This window comes from Phlebotomus papatasi, chromosome 1, assembly GCF_024763615.1.
Source record: "Phlebotomus papatasi isolate M1 chromosome 1, Ppap_2.1, whole genome shotgun sequence".
In the NCBI taxonomy this organism is placed as follows: Eukaryota; Metazoa; Arthropoda; class Insecta; order Diptera; family Psychodidae; genus Phlebotomus; species Phlebotomus papatasi.
The window spans coordinates 101,090,693-101,105,203 of NC_077222.1; the positions used below are offsets into that span (position 1 = coordinate 101,090,693).

General features: G+C 34.8%; 1 protein-coding gene across 7 annotated transcripts in view; it reads left to right on the forward strand.

Annotated features, from left to right (window-relative positions):
* Nucleotides 1–14,511, forward strand: part of LOC129810112 (cytoplasmic polyadenylation element-binding protein 2) — a 55,096-nt gene that overhangs the window by 8,905 nt on the left and 31,680 nt on the right. For all 7 annotated transcript variants that reach the window (XM_055860392.1, XM_055860391.1, XM_055860390.1 and 4 more), the window contains exons 2-5: nt 5,084–5,489; nt 9,490–10,266; nt 13,072–13,174; nt 13,249–13,299. In XM_055860392.1, coding sequence (XP_055716367.1) covers nt 5,202–5,489; nt 9,490–10,266; nt 13,072–13,174; nt 13,249–13,299 — 1,219 coding nt within the window. In that variant the 5' untranslated portion in view covers nt 5,084–5,201. The remainder of the gene's footprint in view (nt 1–5,083; nt 5,490–9,489; nt 10,267–13,071; nt 13,175–13,248; nt 13,300–14,511) is intronic.

Consider the following 14,511-nt stretch of genomic DNA (forward strand, 5'->3'; position numbering starts at 1 on the left):
GGCGTTTAAATTCAGAAGCTCAGGCTAGAATCCCTATCTCTTTGATGGTAAGAAATCGGGAGTTTTAGTTCAGGATTAGCTGAAAAATGAAAAATGTCTTGAGATTTGCAAATTACAACTAAAACTAAATGATCAAGGATTTAGGATTAGGGCATTGGCATTCATTGGATGGCATTTGAAATTAAAATTCTGGGTGTTTCCGTTTAAGAATTTTCCATTTTTCTGTGTGAAATTTAAGGTTAAAGGGTTAAACAAATTGACAGAAAATTTTCCTTAGAATCACTTATTAAGCGATAGAATTATAAACTAAAGTAGGGGAGACTGGGGCAAAAAGTAACAAAAAAATTTCAAAATTCAATATCTTCCAAGGTAAAATCGTCATAATTTTCTTAGAAGTCTTACAAGGAATTTAGAAAATCAAATATATTGAAATTTTTAGCTCTATTTTTGAAATATTTTCCTTACAGCAGATATCAATTTTTACTTATTTATTTTTCAAAAGTTGATCCACTGGTGAATATTTCCTAAATGATTTGGATTCATTGAATACGAAGACGCTATCCGTTTTAGCATTTTCCAAAGATTCTTTTCTCCAGAAATCTTTTTATTATAAATGACCACTTGGGGTAAAAATAAATAAAAGGTGTGGGGCAAAAAGTAACAAAAACCGAAACAATTTCTAATGTCTCACTGCGAAAAGAAACGTCATTGGCTTGTGTCGCCGCTTGTTGTTGTCTTGCCTCAGTCTCCCCTAGTTTTGGGTGACTAGTTTGACTAGTTTATGGAACTGAAAGTTTGGAAAAAAAATATTAAATATTACTCCCTCCGTCCCAAAAAAGTCGTACATTTGAGAAAAATTCTTGTCCCAAAAAAAGTCGTACGTTTGGAAGAATATCGCTAGGAAGAGACTGTGTAAAGTAGAAATGCTGTGTATTGGAAATATCTTATGTATATACTATCCTCCATCTTCAGTGGTAATATGGAGGTCCACCTGCGATTGTAAGATAAGAAAACAATGTCTTAAAAACATCTTTCTTTTGAATATTTTTAGTAAGATTTAAGTACCAAAAGGTTGGAGATAGAAGCTTGGCACCTTCGGCGGCGCCCCCGTAAGTCGACCTTAGGATCATTACCCTACCCCTCATTTACCTCCCCCCTTCCCTTCCCCTCCAAAAACCATATTGTTTTTTGGGATTGCTCAAAAACACATAGTGCGACTTTTTTCTGTGGAAGAGGAGGGGCGGGGGAAACTGGGGACATATTGAAAATCCAAAAGTTGACCTACGGGGGGAGGGAGTCGTCCAAAGACATTAAATCTTTATCTCCAACCATTCAGCACCTATATCACAGAACGTAGAAAAAAAGAGCAAGATTGGTTTTATTGCCCATTTTGTAAATTTAGACCCATTGTTATGGCATAACGAAAAGAACTATAAATCCCTTCTTTGGTACACTAAATTTCTAAATTAAATTTAAGTTAAAAATGTTAATTGCAGTAGAATTTTCAAAGGTTACATATCGACCGGAGCTATTCGAAAAAAAGTGAAAAAAATAAATCTTCAAGACACCAGTTCCTTATCTTACCGTGGTAGGTGGACCTCAGTATTACTACTGAAGATGGAGAATAGTTCATACGTAAGATATTTACCATTAACAAAAACATTCCGTAAAACAATTCCTTAATCCCTAATTTTTCCCCAAACGTACGACTTTTTTTGGGACGGAGGGAGTAATAATTTAAAAATACATCTGGCAATTTTTCTTACTTCACAAACCAACAAAAAATTACGTTTTTTATATTTTAAAAAATAGTTTCGTTATGATGATAGAAAAAAATTATTGATTGATGATTTGGTATTTTTGAAAACATAGGTAATTCTATATCGGATCTCCCAACATTGAATTTTGGTCAAAATAGTCCTCAAGGCCTAAGACCCTGGTAAGGGGAGAAACAAAAAAAAAATAACATCTAGGGATTTCAAGCAAATTCATTTGCAAAAGAAAAAAAAAATTAAAATGTTATTTTTTCTATAATTTTTCCACTTGGTTTCTCGAACATGGATTTGGCAAGAAACTTTGTCGACGGCGTTGTCTTGTTCAACTCACTTCCCTAAATGCCAGATCATCACTGATCGGTACCGCTAGATTCTACCAGGCTGGGTTAGGTTAAATTCTTTCATTTTTCCTTGTTATAATTTTTCGATTTTGTATTTTCTTTTTCTTTTTTCAATCTTTTTTTCCTCACTCAATCAAATGATGTAAGAGGGGCAGACTATATTGGTATTGACTTAAATAAATATATAAATAAAACATTTATAAAAATATTCAGAGTTATTGTCGTATTATTATCGAAATATTCAACTGCACTATTCCTTGAAAATACTGAAATATAACAAATAATGTATGATTTTGTACCTCTGCTTATTGTAAGCTTTTCTTTAATTCTAACACTTAAGGATCGTTTCTAGATCTTTCTAGATCTTACGGTCTTTAGACTATGCTCAAGAGCTTGAATGTGAGAAAAGTTCATGAAAAGCAGGGGCACAATCTCACCCTCGGAGTGGAAGGTCGTCCGCATCTACGGCATAGCCTAATACGGGCTTCAGACCTAATGCCGGCTTTTGTCTAAAGGTTTAACCCAGGTCTCTAAAATCTAAATAACAAGTTAATTTACTGATTTTTCAAAATCTAATGGATCATTTGCTCTTAATATTCAATCCTAAACAATAATTTCCGAAAAAACATGCCTGATAAGGAATTAGAGGAGTTAAAGCAAATGGCTAAGCTTTAAGTCTGAAACCCGTATAAGGCTTTGCTATATGTCTTAACATCTCTAATTCCTTATCAGTCCAAATTTTTCTTGTCTTGTCTTGAATTGTCTTGAAAATTGTCTGCCCTCATTAGGAGTAGTGGAGATAATTTCAAGACATTTTTCAGAGAAAATATCACAGTTTGAGTGAGTTGAAAAACAACAAAGAAATGTATTCATGACAGTCTACAATAAAAATTTCCCTCCTTTTTAGCCACTGAGGAAGGCGCATTGAACGCCGAAATCTTTGGCATGTACATGAAAAGACAAACACCCCTACCGCACCCGGAAGGAGGTGATCTCCCTGAGTCTTTCAAATTTTCAATTAGGATTGGATTATTATAGGCAAATTCAAAAGCAGCACACATTATACGGGCTTCAGACCTAAGGCTTAGCTATATGGCTTAATTTCTCTAATTCCTTATCAGTCTAGATTTGTTGGGAAAATATGACTTAGGATTGCACATTATGGGCAAATGATCCAGTTAATTCTGAAAAATCAATGAAATTGGTTTAAGACTTTCGGGAACTGGGCTAAACCTCCAGTCTGAAGCCGGCATTAGATTATCTATTAGATTTTGAAAAACCAATAAAATTGGTTGTTATTTCTGATTTTCTGACCTTCGGGAACTGGGCTAAACCTCTAGTCTAAATCGTCTAATTTTCATTATATACCAAAATACGGTTTTAGATGTATTCGATAAGAATGATGATAAAATTAAAACCACATCTTCAATGAATTTTCCGGTAAGGGGTTTTCGAAAACCTGAAATCGATATCTTTTACAACGTAGATTCTACGGCCTCAATTCTTTTGTGTTATTATACACGAAATTTCGCAATCGTAAAATTGTGATGTAAAATCTATAGAGATTGTATTAATTAATTAATTAATTAAAAATAGATAAATACATTGGTATATAATTAAATAAATCAATAATATATTGCTCTCCCAGTTGAAAATGTCGGTTTCGACAGCTATTGTTCAGCAAATATTAAAGAATACATATTTTATGGAGCATTATACATGCAAAGCGATGAAATTTCGCTTGTGAAAAGGCTGTAGATTCCTTAAAGGGATGTATTGACCTGATTATTAATATTTAAAAAAAAAAACAGGGTTTGTAATTGATGTCAAATAAAATAAGATGGGAAAAAGAGTTTAGAGTTAAGGTATTTCTCCTTTAATCAGATACTAAATAGTATAGCTTCGTTCCCGATCTGGTAAATGGTGTGACTTAATTATTACACAGGTTCATAATATAATTACTATATTATTGCAGTTTGGTCCTCTGGAAATTTGTGAAATGTAGAAAGTGCAATTACTCACACAAGCAATGTTTACCAATTTAGCAATCGAATATGTAATATTTGCCAGGAAAACATTTTGAATCCTGGCTCATATCACAAAATTTGTTTTAGAAAGACCGGAAATAAAATAAAATACAAACACGTATGTATCGTTAGGGAACATTAAATGGTGCACAAGTGGAAAAGATTAAATACAATTTCCTACATTTTGCAGTTCCCAATGCCTCCGGGTTTTCACGTGAGATCCTGGAAAATTGTATTGTGGCAGTTAAGTCCTTCTGTCCAGTTGCACATGTGCATATAAATCATCCCTACAAATATGTAAATGTACTTAACCTCATGGGTGCTTCATAATATTTTCGAGAGGGGGAATATGAGATTAAAGCCACCATTATATTTTCCTTTAATTACTAATTTAGAGAAATGGATGAATTTAGAAAAGGGACTCTTCTCATATTTTATTAAAGACTCGAGAATAATTAGCATTGCAGGTTTCTCATGAATTAACGTGGGTGGTTTGTACAGGGGTATAATGTTACTTCAATGGGGTGTTTCCACTTCAAAGGGGCCACTGGAAACTGTAAAACAATATGTGGAAGAAAGTTTGAAGCAGCTAGGTTTTTTTGTTTTCTAAAAATAAAGTTTCTGGGACAAAAACTAAAACTTCCCTATGTGGGAGTTTCAGAGAAGTTTTATGACTTTTTTTTTTAATGCTGAATGGTCTATTTGAGATGAATTTGTAAAAGTGGATAAATTCATCTTTTTCATGTATTTTTCTTCCCATTTGTTTCCCTTGTGTCTTATTCCTAGGAAAATGTTTGGGACTATCATTAGGACTTATTGGATTGTCGCACAGTTTTTGGCTCAACTTTCTTAAGCACTTTCTCATATAATAAACTTTTCCACAAAAAGACAATCACTCTCTAGAATCAAGCTTGAAGAAAGACCAAATGTCTTTTTGCAGATGCAATTATATGTTGAGAAAGCAGTGCAAGATTTAACAGTTGAATGCAAAAGTTATCACTAAATTACACTAAAGTGGAAAGATTGTGGATAAAAGTGAATATTGTGTGCTGCAGAAGATGCCTACATCGACAACAATGAGTAATGCACAGCATTCTGGTGATGATAGCAGTATTCTAATAACATCAAGTGCTGTCGTATCGTCACCTGTTACAACAGTCGAATCCAATATTGGGAGCATACCAAATGTCTTATCAGACGACATTGCACAGCATCAGGATGCTACGGCCTCCAATCCATTGTCATCTTCACCCACACCAACTGGAGTACTCGAGGATTCATCCACACCATCAATTTCTTTGCTAAATGGCGGAACTCTGCGAGCATCTAACATAATTACAACTTCGGTAAGATGACACCTCTCTCTTGGAAGCACAAGTCACTTTAGATGATTTTGGTGCTCAATGGGGTTGGGGTTGAGAATTTATATGGGGATGATGTGTTTTTCAGCTCTTAAGAGCTGAAGGGCGCAATTTGTTAAAATTTTCGAGAGATAAGCTCTTGTACACTGGAAAACATAAAGGAATGACCAGCATAAGAAACAATTCATTCTCAAATTTTAATCATTCTAAAATAATGATTAGACTACATTCACATCAGTTTCCCACTAAGTTGTAAACTCTAAGTCTATCTAGGGCATGACTTATACTTACTTACTTATTTGGCTGCAACATCCCTTTAAGGAACTGGCTTCACACTAACCTTCTCCAGTCCTGGCGACTCTAGCTCGCTTCAAAAATGTAGCATAGGTCGTCGTCGTAAAGTCCATCCCGTCGGAGGCCTCTTGCGAATTTTCGTAACAATCTTGCTTTTACAGGGAGGGGTTGGTAGCCCCTCGCCCGTAACCCTCTCTATAAGGACCACATCCCTTGTTCATTAGCTTCAGGTTCGTGACTTTCCACTAATGCCCTGGACACATTTACGACTAAAGTCCAGAGACGACTAAGCTAGTTCATAGCCAAGTCAGTTCCTGGCACACTACAAATGAGGCTTAGCACCACAAAACATAACTTCCCTAGGTTTTTATGCAGATATTTCTACTGAAATTCACTAATACTCCTCTGAAAAGGAAACTATTTGTAATATCATGTCTTAGTACACGTCCAATAATTATTGTTAATTACAATTATTTGTGAGGTTGAAGCTAACTCGCGACTTAATCCAATTTTAGTTATTCTAAGTGAATTAATTCTTGTTGTTATACGTGAATTGTGAAGTAAATTTAAAAGTTGTTTCATTTTCAAAGGACTACTAGTGTATTTCAGTAGGAATATCTGCATAAAAACCCACGAAAGTTATGTTTTCTGAGTGCCAGAAAATGTTAAGCCTCGTTTGTAGTGTGTCAGGAACTGACTTGGCTATGAACGAGCTTAGTCGTCTCTGGACTTTAGTCGTAAGTGTGTCCAGGACATAAGGCTGGTTACGCAATCTGAGTGTACCGGGGCCTACCAGTCATCTGGCCTCCTTGGAGGTGATCGTAGAAATTGAGGGGCAGAGGCTATGTGTCGTGTTACCCCCCATTTAGATCCCATTTGGATATACTAAGGGTCGGGGTACAGTGGGTTGGTGTAGAAATGGATGGGCCCATCGTTAGAAAGATCTGGATTTCAGATACAATATATACTAAAATTTAATCGAAATCGCTTCAAAAACACCGAAAATGCAGTCCGGTCAAGAAAATTTCGATTATAGCTCAGGTCAGGAACATGACATTTCCCATGTTTTCCATATGTTTCTAGCGTGCCGAAAAAACTTTTGGGTTTATTAGCTGTTTTCTGTCAGTGTAGAATGAATTAGCAAAAAATATAAACACGAAATAAAAGCCAACTTAATACTAAAATGGCAACCGAACACTACAAATTGGCAACCTACGTAATTTTAGAGATATCTTGTGAAATATGTACGAAAACCGTGAAAAATTTATACTAAAACCGGTCGCATTTTTCAGAGCTAATGTCACCCCATTGGCTCAGGTCAGGGAACATCGAGGAAGATGTGCGACCCACCGTTGGAAAGGTCTCAACCTTGGCTACAACATACTAAAATTTAAAGAAAAAGCATCGTCTATAGTTTTCGAAATATTCTAGATCGATTGATCAAAATTCGGTTTTTCGTTTAATCGAACCTTCGATTAAATCGGATGAAATTGGGATGTCAAAATAGTTGCTGTACTTCACGAGAGCTTTCCAAAACATCAAAATTTTTCAAATTCTGGCAATTAAAACCGGAGATACAGTAAAGCCTCGCTATATTTGGTTAGCCATATTTGGTTCCAGATTTTACACTTGGGTCGCACTATAGTCCATGTCATTTTTTTAAAATTATTAACGACTTTTAGTATTGAAATTGTTCGACGGCTTGTCCTAGATCTCCTCCTCGAGGTCTCCTCGAGGAATCTTTCTTCATTCATGCTTTGAACATGACCAAAGTTGTGATCTTTCGACCCGAAGAAGCAGCTCCTTGAGTCTTAGGGGGAGGTGGGGCTACTTTGAGCTGTGGGGCTAGATTGTTATACGACTTTTTTGCCTATTTCTAAATCAAGCTGGTCCTTACAATTATTTTATTAAGATCCACAATTGTTTTATCTATTCAAATTACATCATGTTAAAACCCAGTTTCCTTTAGAAGTATGCGAAAAAATTGTATAACAATGTAGCCCCACAGCTCAAAGTAGCCCCACTTCCCCCTAGTTCCTCACGAATGGCTACGTTACTCACTTGATCTCGGCAAGTGATTCCCTTAACCGCCCGGAGGTACCTTATCGGCAGCTTGTACTCGCGATCTTATTTTTTCAGTCATTACCGAAACCTCATGACCATATGTGAAAATAGGAATAAACACAGCTTTGAAAACCGATAATTTAGCCGAACGGTTAAGCTCGGCCTACCTCACCACTCTTCCGCCAAGCTCTATCATAACTGCAGAAGCTTGATTTATTCACGAGAGAACATACCCCTGGCGCAGTCCAACACCCACCTGAAAACCTTCGACTTGGATACGTTTACACGAACACAGCTACTACAGTCTCTGTGCAATGACTGAATGCCTCCTATCAACTCCTCATCTGGTATTCGTACAGTACATCCCAAAGTTGTTCTCTCGGCATTCGGTCTTATGCTTTTTCCAAATGTATGAAACAAGCATAAAGTGAAATTTTATGCTCTCAAGCCTTTTCAACAATCATCTTCAGGGTAAAAAGCTGATCCGTGATGCTTCTATCAGATCTTCTCAGAAGAGAACTTCCCCTAAAGTAGAATGTAATACTTTAATTGAAAAAAAAGTATTTTAATTGAATTTTAAAATTAATTCTCAAAAAATGTTCGTACAAGGTTGTTTGTTTATTGATCAAGGATACTTTCGTTGTTTTCCCTGGATTTAATTTCTATAGATTTTCAGTAGATTAATTTTTGAATGACAAAAAAACACGGATTTGACCTAGATCCTTCTCTTCCTTTATTACTTTTTATTCTATTTACTTTATTCTTTACTTTTTAAGTCAATTCAAATTTAATATATTGAGATTCCTTACGGCGTTATCACACTTGAACATTAAAATTTTAATGTGATTCACATTAATTTTCGCTTGTGAGCGTCCAAATATGTTATTTGTGTCTTTGAGTCACTTAATATTTGGGATTTTTCTATTTATTGATAAAGAAGTGGACTCGACATGCAAAAATAAGTTTAAATTTACCTAAAGCATAAATATTTTTCACATTAAAAAATTAAAGAGAAAATCGCATTCATTTTCTGCATTAATGCTATAAATCAATTTATATGAAATTTTGCGGGCCAAGTCTACCTTTTTATCAACAAATAGATCAAATGCTATAGAATTGCATAATTACTAACATGTTACTACATTATCAAAGTTCTAACTTGCAAAATGGTTTGTACAAAATTTCGCGCTGTCCGGAATTCCAAACTTTACGCTAATATCGTGTTGTAAAATCAAGAAATCAAAAGAAAACTCGTTGTATCAAACTATGAATTAGATATTTGAGCATTTTCTGTAACTTCTTCTGCATTGGTCGTCTTCTTTTGCGATATATTTGTAAAGAGCGAAGATATGTTGGCATAAAAAATCGATATACTTAATAATAAAGTTTAATTTGAAAAGTACCCTTCGGTTGTGCTTTTGAATTGTTTTTCAATGTGCTTTCACTTTCAAAGAATATCAAAGGGATCTTTTGATAAAACCTTTTGAAAAGATGTATACCTTTTATTCGTTTCCTGGAAAAACCCATGAAAGGATTGAAATGGTCTTTTTATTTTTTCAAGTGTACAGACAAAATAAAACGTCCTTTTGACCTAGATTTGTCGTTACAATCTTTTGCCTTTCCACAGTCTGGAAATAGTTCGCACAGCAATTCATCCATGATGAGTGGCAGTGCAAATTCAGTCATCAACTTCACGCATCAACAACAGGTCAGTGATGAGGGCAATTCGAACCTGTGGCCAACAGGTGCTGAAGACATTGCAGCTCCATCCACCCACATATCGGTGAATGGTTTCAGCAGTGGCTTTCAAAATTACTCAGCACCACTGTTCAACGGTGGTGTTTCTGTGGCCGTGGCCCCCAACCATCAGCATCCCCGGAGAGCCATTACGGCGTCACATACGGGCAATGGAAGCGGTACGAACCTCGTGAGCGGATATTCGCAGCATCATGGCCTCTCACCAACGGCCATTGGGCGAAATTCGTCGATGCATCAGCAGAGTAACATGTCGGGTGGACAGCAACAGAATCACCATCAGAACCTCTTTAAGAACTCATACCCGGCATGGTCAAATCCACCGCCGTCGATTGCATGGCCGCTGCAGAGCAACCAGAATCATCAGGCAGCTCTGGGCGCCTGGAATCGTGGGCGTTCTGTACCAAATCTCAATCCACTGTCCACAGGGATGCAACAGACACGTAAACCCACATCACCCAATCCACCATGCCACTCACCCTTTGGCTCCCTGATCAATTCGGGAGCACAGGGTGGTATGGGTGGTCAAAATTCATCGATATCACCCATGAAGTATCGCCGGAGTACATCATTTCCCGGAAAAGTCTCCGTCGGCCCTCTGGAAATCAGCAATATCGACGATGCCCGAGACTCATTTATGGCATATCAGGTAATTTCCTAAGAAAACACGCTATTTCGGCTAACACAGTGGAGTAAAGAATTTTGGGTACGCTGGATTTTTGACTAGTTTAAAACTAGTTTAAAGCAGATTTTGAAAATAAAATTGACAAGAAATTGTTTCTTAATGTAAATTTTTTTAAATTGATACTTTCGTGGGAAAATTAAACAAAAAAAAATTTTTAAAAATATTTTTAACTTTTAATTGATCGATAAATCGTTTATTCTTTAATCGAATAGTCTTGAAGATCAGTAAGCAAATTTTATACAGTTTTAATGTTTAAAAATTACAGATGAATTTATCAAAAATAATGACAAACGCTTATACTTTTTGTTCGATTTTAGTGATAGGATTTTGAGGTTCTTTCCTATTGAAAAGACCTGAAGAGAACCTAAGTAATCCAAACCTTTAATTTGAAGTTTAACTCTGTTTTTTAATAATCAAAAATTTAAAATTCAAGTTTTTTTTTGAATCTCACTTTATTTTAAATATGAGACGTGATGCATCTCAAGAAATTAGAATAAGGGCTCTTTTAGATTTTAAGCCCAACAAGATTTCAGATCAACAAACAATTGGAATGATCTTAAAAAGCTGTTAGAATGGATGCAAGTACAGGCCAAAATCTCGAAAGCTAAAATTCCGAAAGGTCAAAATCCTGAAAGCCAAAATTCCGAATAGATCAAAATCCCAAATAGTCAAAATTCTGAAAGGGACGAAATTATACAGAAGATGATATGTGGAATAATTTTCCAAAATACAGAAATTATTTCCGGTAAGTGCAGATGCAATCATGGGAGTACACATGTGGTACTTTTAGAATTCGGAATTTTAGTCCATTTGGGATTTTGGCTATTCAAGATTTCGACCACGAGATTTTGGCTTTCGGGATTTGGTATTTTGTCTTTTCGGAATTTTGAACTAATCGGGATTTCGACTTCCGGGATTATGATATTTTCAAAAATTTGGAATTTTTGGCTTTCGGGATTTGGTGTTCCAGATTTAGGCGTTTACGTTTTTGGCTTTTTTGGTTTTGGCGTTTCGGAATTTTGACACAATATGGATTTTGGTTTTTCGGGATTATGACACTTTCAAGAATACGAAGTTTTTGGCTTTCGAAATTTCGTGTTCGAGATATTGGCGTTTACGTATTTGGCTTTGACGTTTCGGAATTTTGATACAATCGGGATTTTGACTTTCGGGATAATGACACTTTCAAGAATTCGAAGTTTTTGGCTTTCAAGATTTGGTATTCCAGATTTAGGCGTTTACGTTTTTGGCTTTTTATAATTTTGGCGTTTCAGAACAAAATAAAAAAATTCTTTGGAACTTTTAAAGTTTTTGTACCTATTTATTATCATTATTAAATCGATACCTTCAGACGACTCAAGTTTCGAATAACTCATTTTTTCAATACGTTTTTACTTAATTTGAGTCATTATGATAATATATTTTAATAGCTAGTCCAATATCTCAAATTTCCTAAAAAGTCATGGGTCTATTCCGTTAAGAATATAGAAAGAAAATTGAGGAGTTCGAAACTTGAGCTGTTCGAAGACAGAACGCTTTCCCTATATGGAAAATTCTCTGCTTTAAAAATCTAAATTGAGCTCTTGTCCTCTTTTTTATTGACCAAATTTGAATTTAAATTTTTAGGGTAATTTCTCAGATAGATTTTCTATGGAAATACATAAGATTTTTTAAGAAATATTGATTTTACAAAATGGGTAGAAACATGAGGAAAAAACACGATTTTTTGCCTAGTAAATTGACTTTGTTTATTTTTAACAAATGTACTTGTCTATCGATATTAAAATCCTATTTGTTTCTATTAAGGATATATCTGAGCAACTACTCTGAAAATTTCTAGTCATTTGGATAAAAATTATTCGAGCTTTGCTGCTATCCGCGGAGTGCCGTAAACAAATTTACATGCAATCTGCCCACTCCTGGGTCGCTATTTTGTAATCAAAATTGATTTTTTTGTTTTTATCAAGATATTTGTAATAATCTCTAAAAATTGCATATTGATCGATTCATTAGCAAAGTCACAAAAAATATACGAAAACGTTAATTTTAGGCGTTCTGGTAGATGTTACCCCTTAAAAAGAGACCTTTGGCTTCATTGAAAATTTCCGAAATTTCCCAAAAGTAATTCAAAGGAGTTTTTTGAAAGCTTACAGCTATAATTTGTGGAAAAATGTAATGAAAGTGGGTTCTAATGCGTCCACTGCATCATTTAGATTAGGAAAATTTCATTAAATCAAAATTCATATCCCTTTTTTCTTTCTTTTGTGAATGTTTATCCCACTTATTCGCTTTCAAATTGAGTTGAATTTGTTGTGATGTTTGAAAGAAGAAGAAGAAGAATGGGAAAGAGTGGGATAAACATATGCAAAACTTGTAAGAAAAGAAAGGATGTGAAATTAGATTTCGTGAAATTTTGTTTCGATTTTGAATCTGACGCAATCTTGATGCAATCTGATGAAAATCTTCAATTTTCCCTCCGTATGACCCATTGAGGAAGACTCATACCGGGAGTCTAAAGCTCTGGGAAAAATTTAGTCTTTTTGATTTGAGAAATAGTTAATTTACTGACAAACACCGAAAGAACTCGTGGTTGAAAATAGCTTCGATTTTCATGTTGAACTTTAAAGAATTTATCGGTAATACCAAGGATGTTCCGAAATTTCTATTCTCCACTGTGTTTGCCAATAACTGAGCGGCATGTCAAAACTTTAATATCCCTTAGCAACTTAAAGCTAATATTATTTTGTTATATATGTATGGATTTTGCAGGAACGTGGCTTGGGAAATGGATTGGATATGAGAACTCTAGAACACTGTCTCAGCGATATTATGAGAGGCGTAGCAGATTGTGGATCATCTGAACATTTTAAAGGTTTGCCTCAATAACTTATTCAAATCCAATTACATCCCTCTCCTCATGAGATTTTCCGCATATTTTCTGCACAGGTTTCCAAGGCAGCAACATTAACTCTTTGCAATCAATGGCGCAATTACATGGTGAGTTATTTCAACATTTATCCTCATCATTGCCTTTTATCTGCCCATTTTCAGCACCAATAACGTCCAATTAAAACGAGAGTTGTACGAGTCTTTTTTTTTTGTTTAATTCAAAATTTATTTGTTCCAAAGTACAATTAATCTGGTGACATTTATATTAAATTGTACAAATTGGTGGGAGGCAATAACAGGTCTCGTGTGAAGAGCTACATGGATTTTTTTTTATGTCTTATCACAATTTATTTGGCAATTAATGACATCGCAATGGATTTTTCCGGGGTAATGATATATTTTTATGTGGTTGCATTTAAGGCCAAAAACACGGTGCTATTGATACAGCTATTTCTCCGATTTATCACTTGAGCCACTGATGCTAATCACCCAATAAGTACATGCGAAAATTGAATCACTCTTTGCATATAACTCGTGTCTCTGCCCCATAAAATGGTATTCCTCAGTTTTACGAGCTTTTCCTTTGTTTAGAAAAGTACATATACTCTAAAACAGGAGATTATTTTAATGTTGATTAGGATCAAATCTCATTTAATAGCTGTCTCTGCCTCTTGCTATAAAATAGACTTTAATTTTACTGTTGATAAAATCATTAAAAAACGTCATAAACAAATTATTCTATGTTATCCTAAGTACTATATAAGATTTTTACTCTATGCAATATTGATTTTTTATTCTCTGAATTCAAATAACTCTTAATTTTGCCTCGAATTTATTTTTGCCCCTGTCTAGGCAAATCTATTTTTACTGGTTTTTGGTGTTAAAATTATCTGGTTTTAAATGATTAAATTTGAATTTCCATAGAGAAAGTTTAAGTGGTTTTTGTTTGGTTGAGAATTCTCTAGAACTTTTTGGAAAAAAATTTCAGAGGTTCTGTAGTTGCATATTTCCTTGATTTCCTACAATGGAATAATGCTATACAACAAGGAAATAGAATAGAAAGAGAATACCTTTGCAGGGAATCAAAAAATACTTCGTGGATCTTGATAATAATTCAAAGTGCTAAATCCAAGAGTTCCTATGAAGTATTCGTAAAACCTGAGAATTCCAAGAAATCATTCGCGAATCCCAAAAATCCCAATGAAGTATTCGTAATCGGGAATCCCAGGAAATTATTCGTGAATCCCAATGAAATATTCGTAATCGAGAATTCTAAAAATCCCAATGAAGTATTCTTAATCGAGAATTCCAAGAAATTAT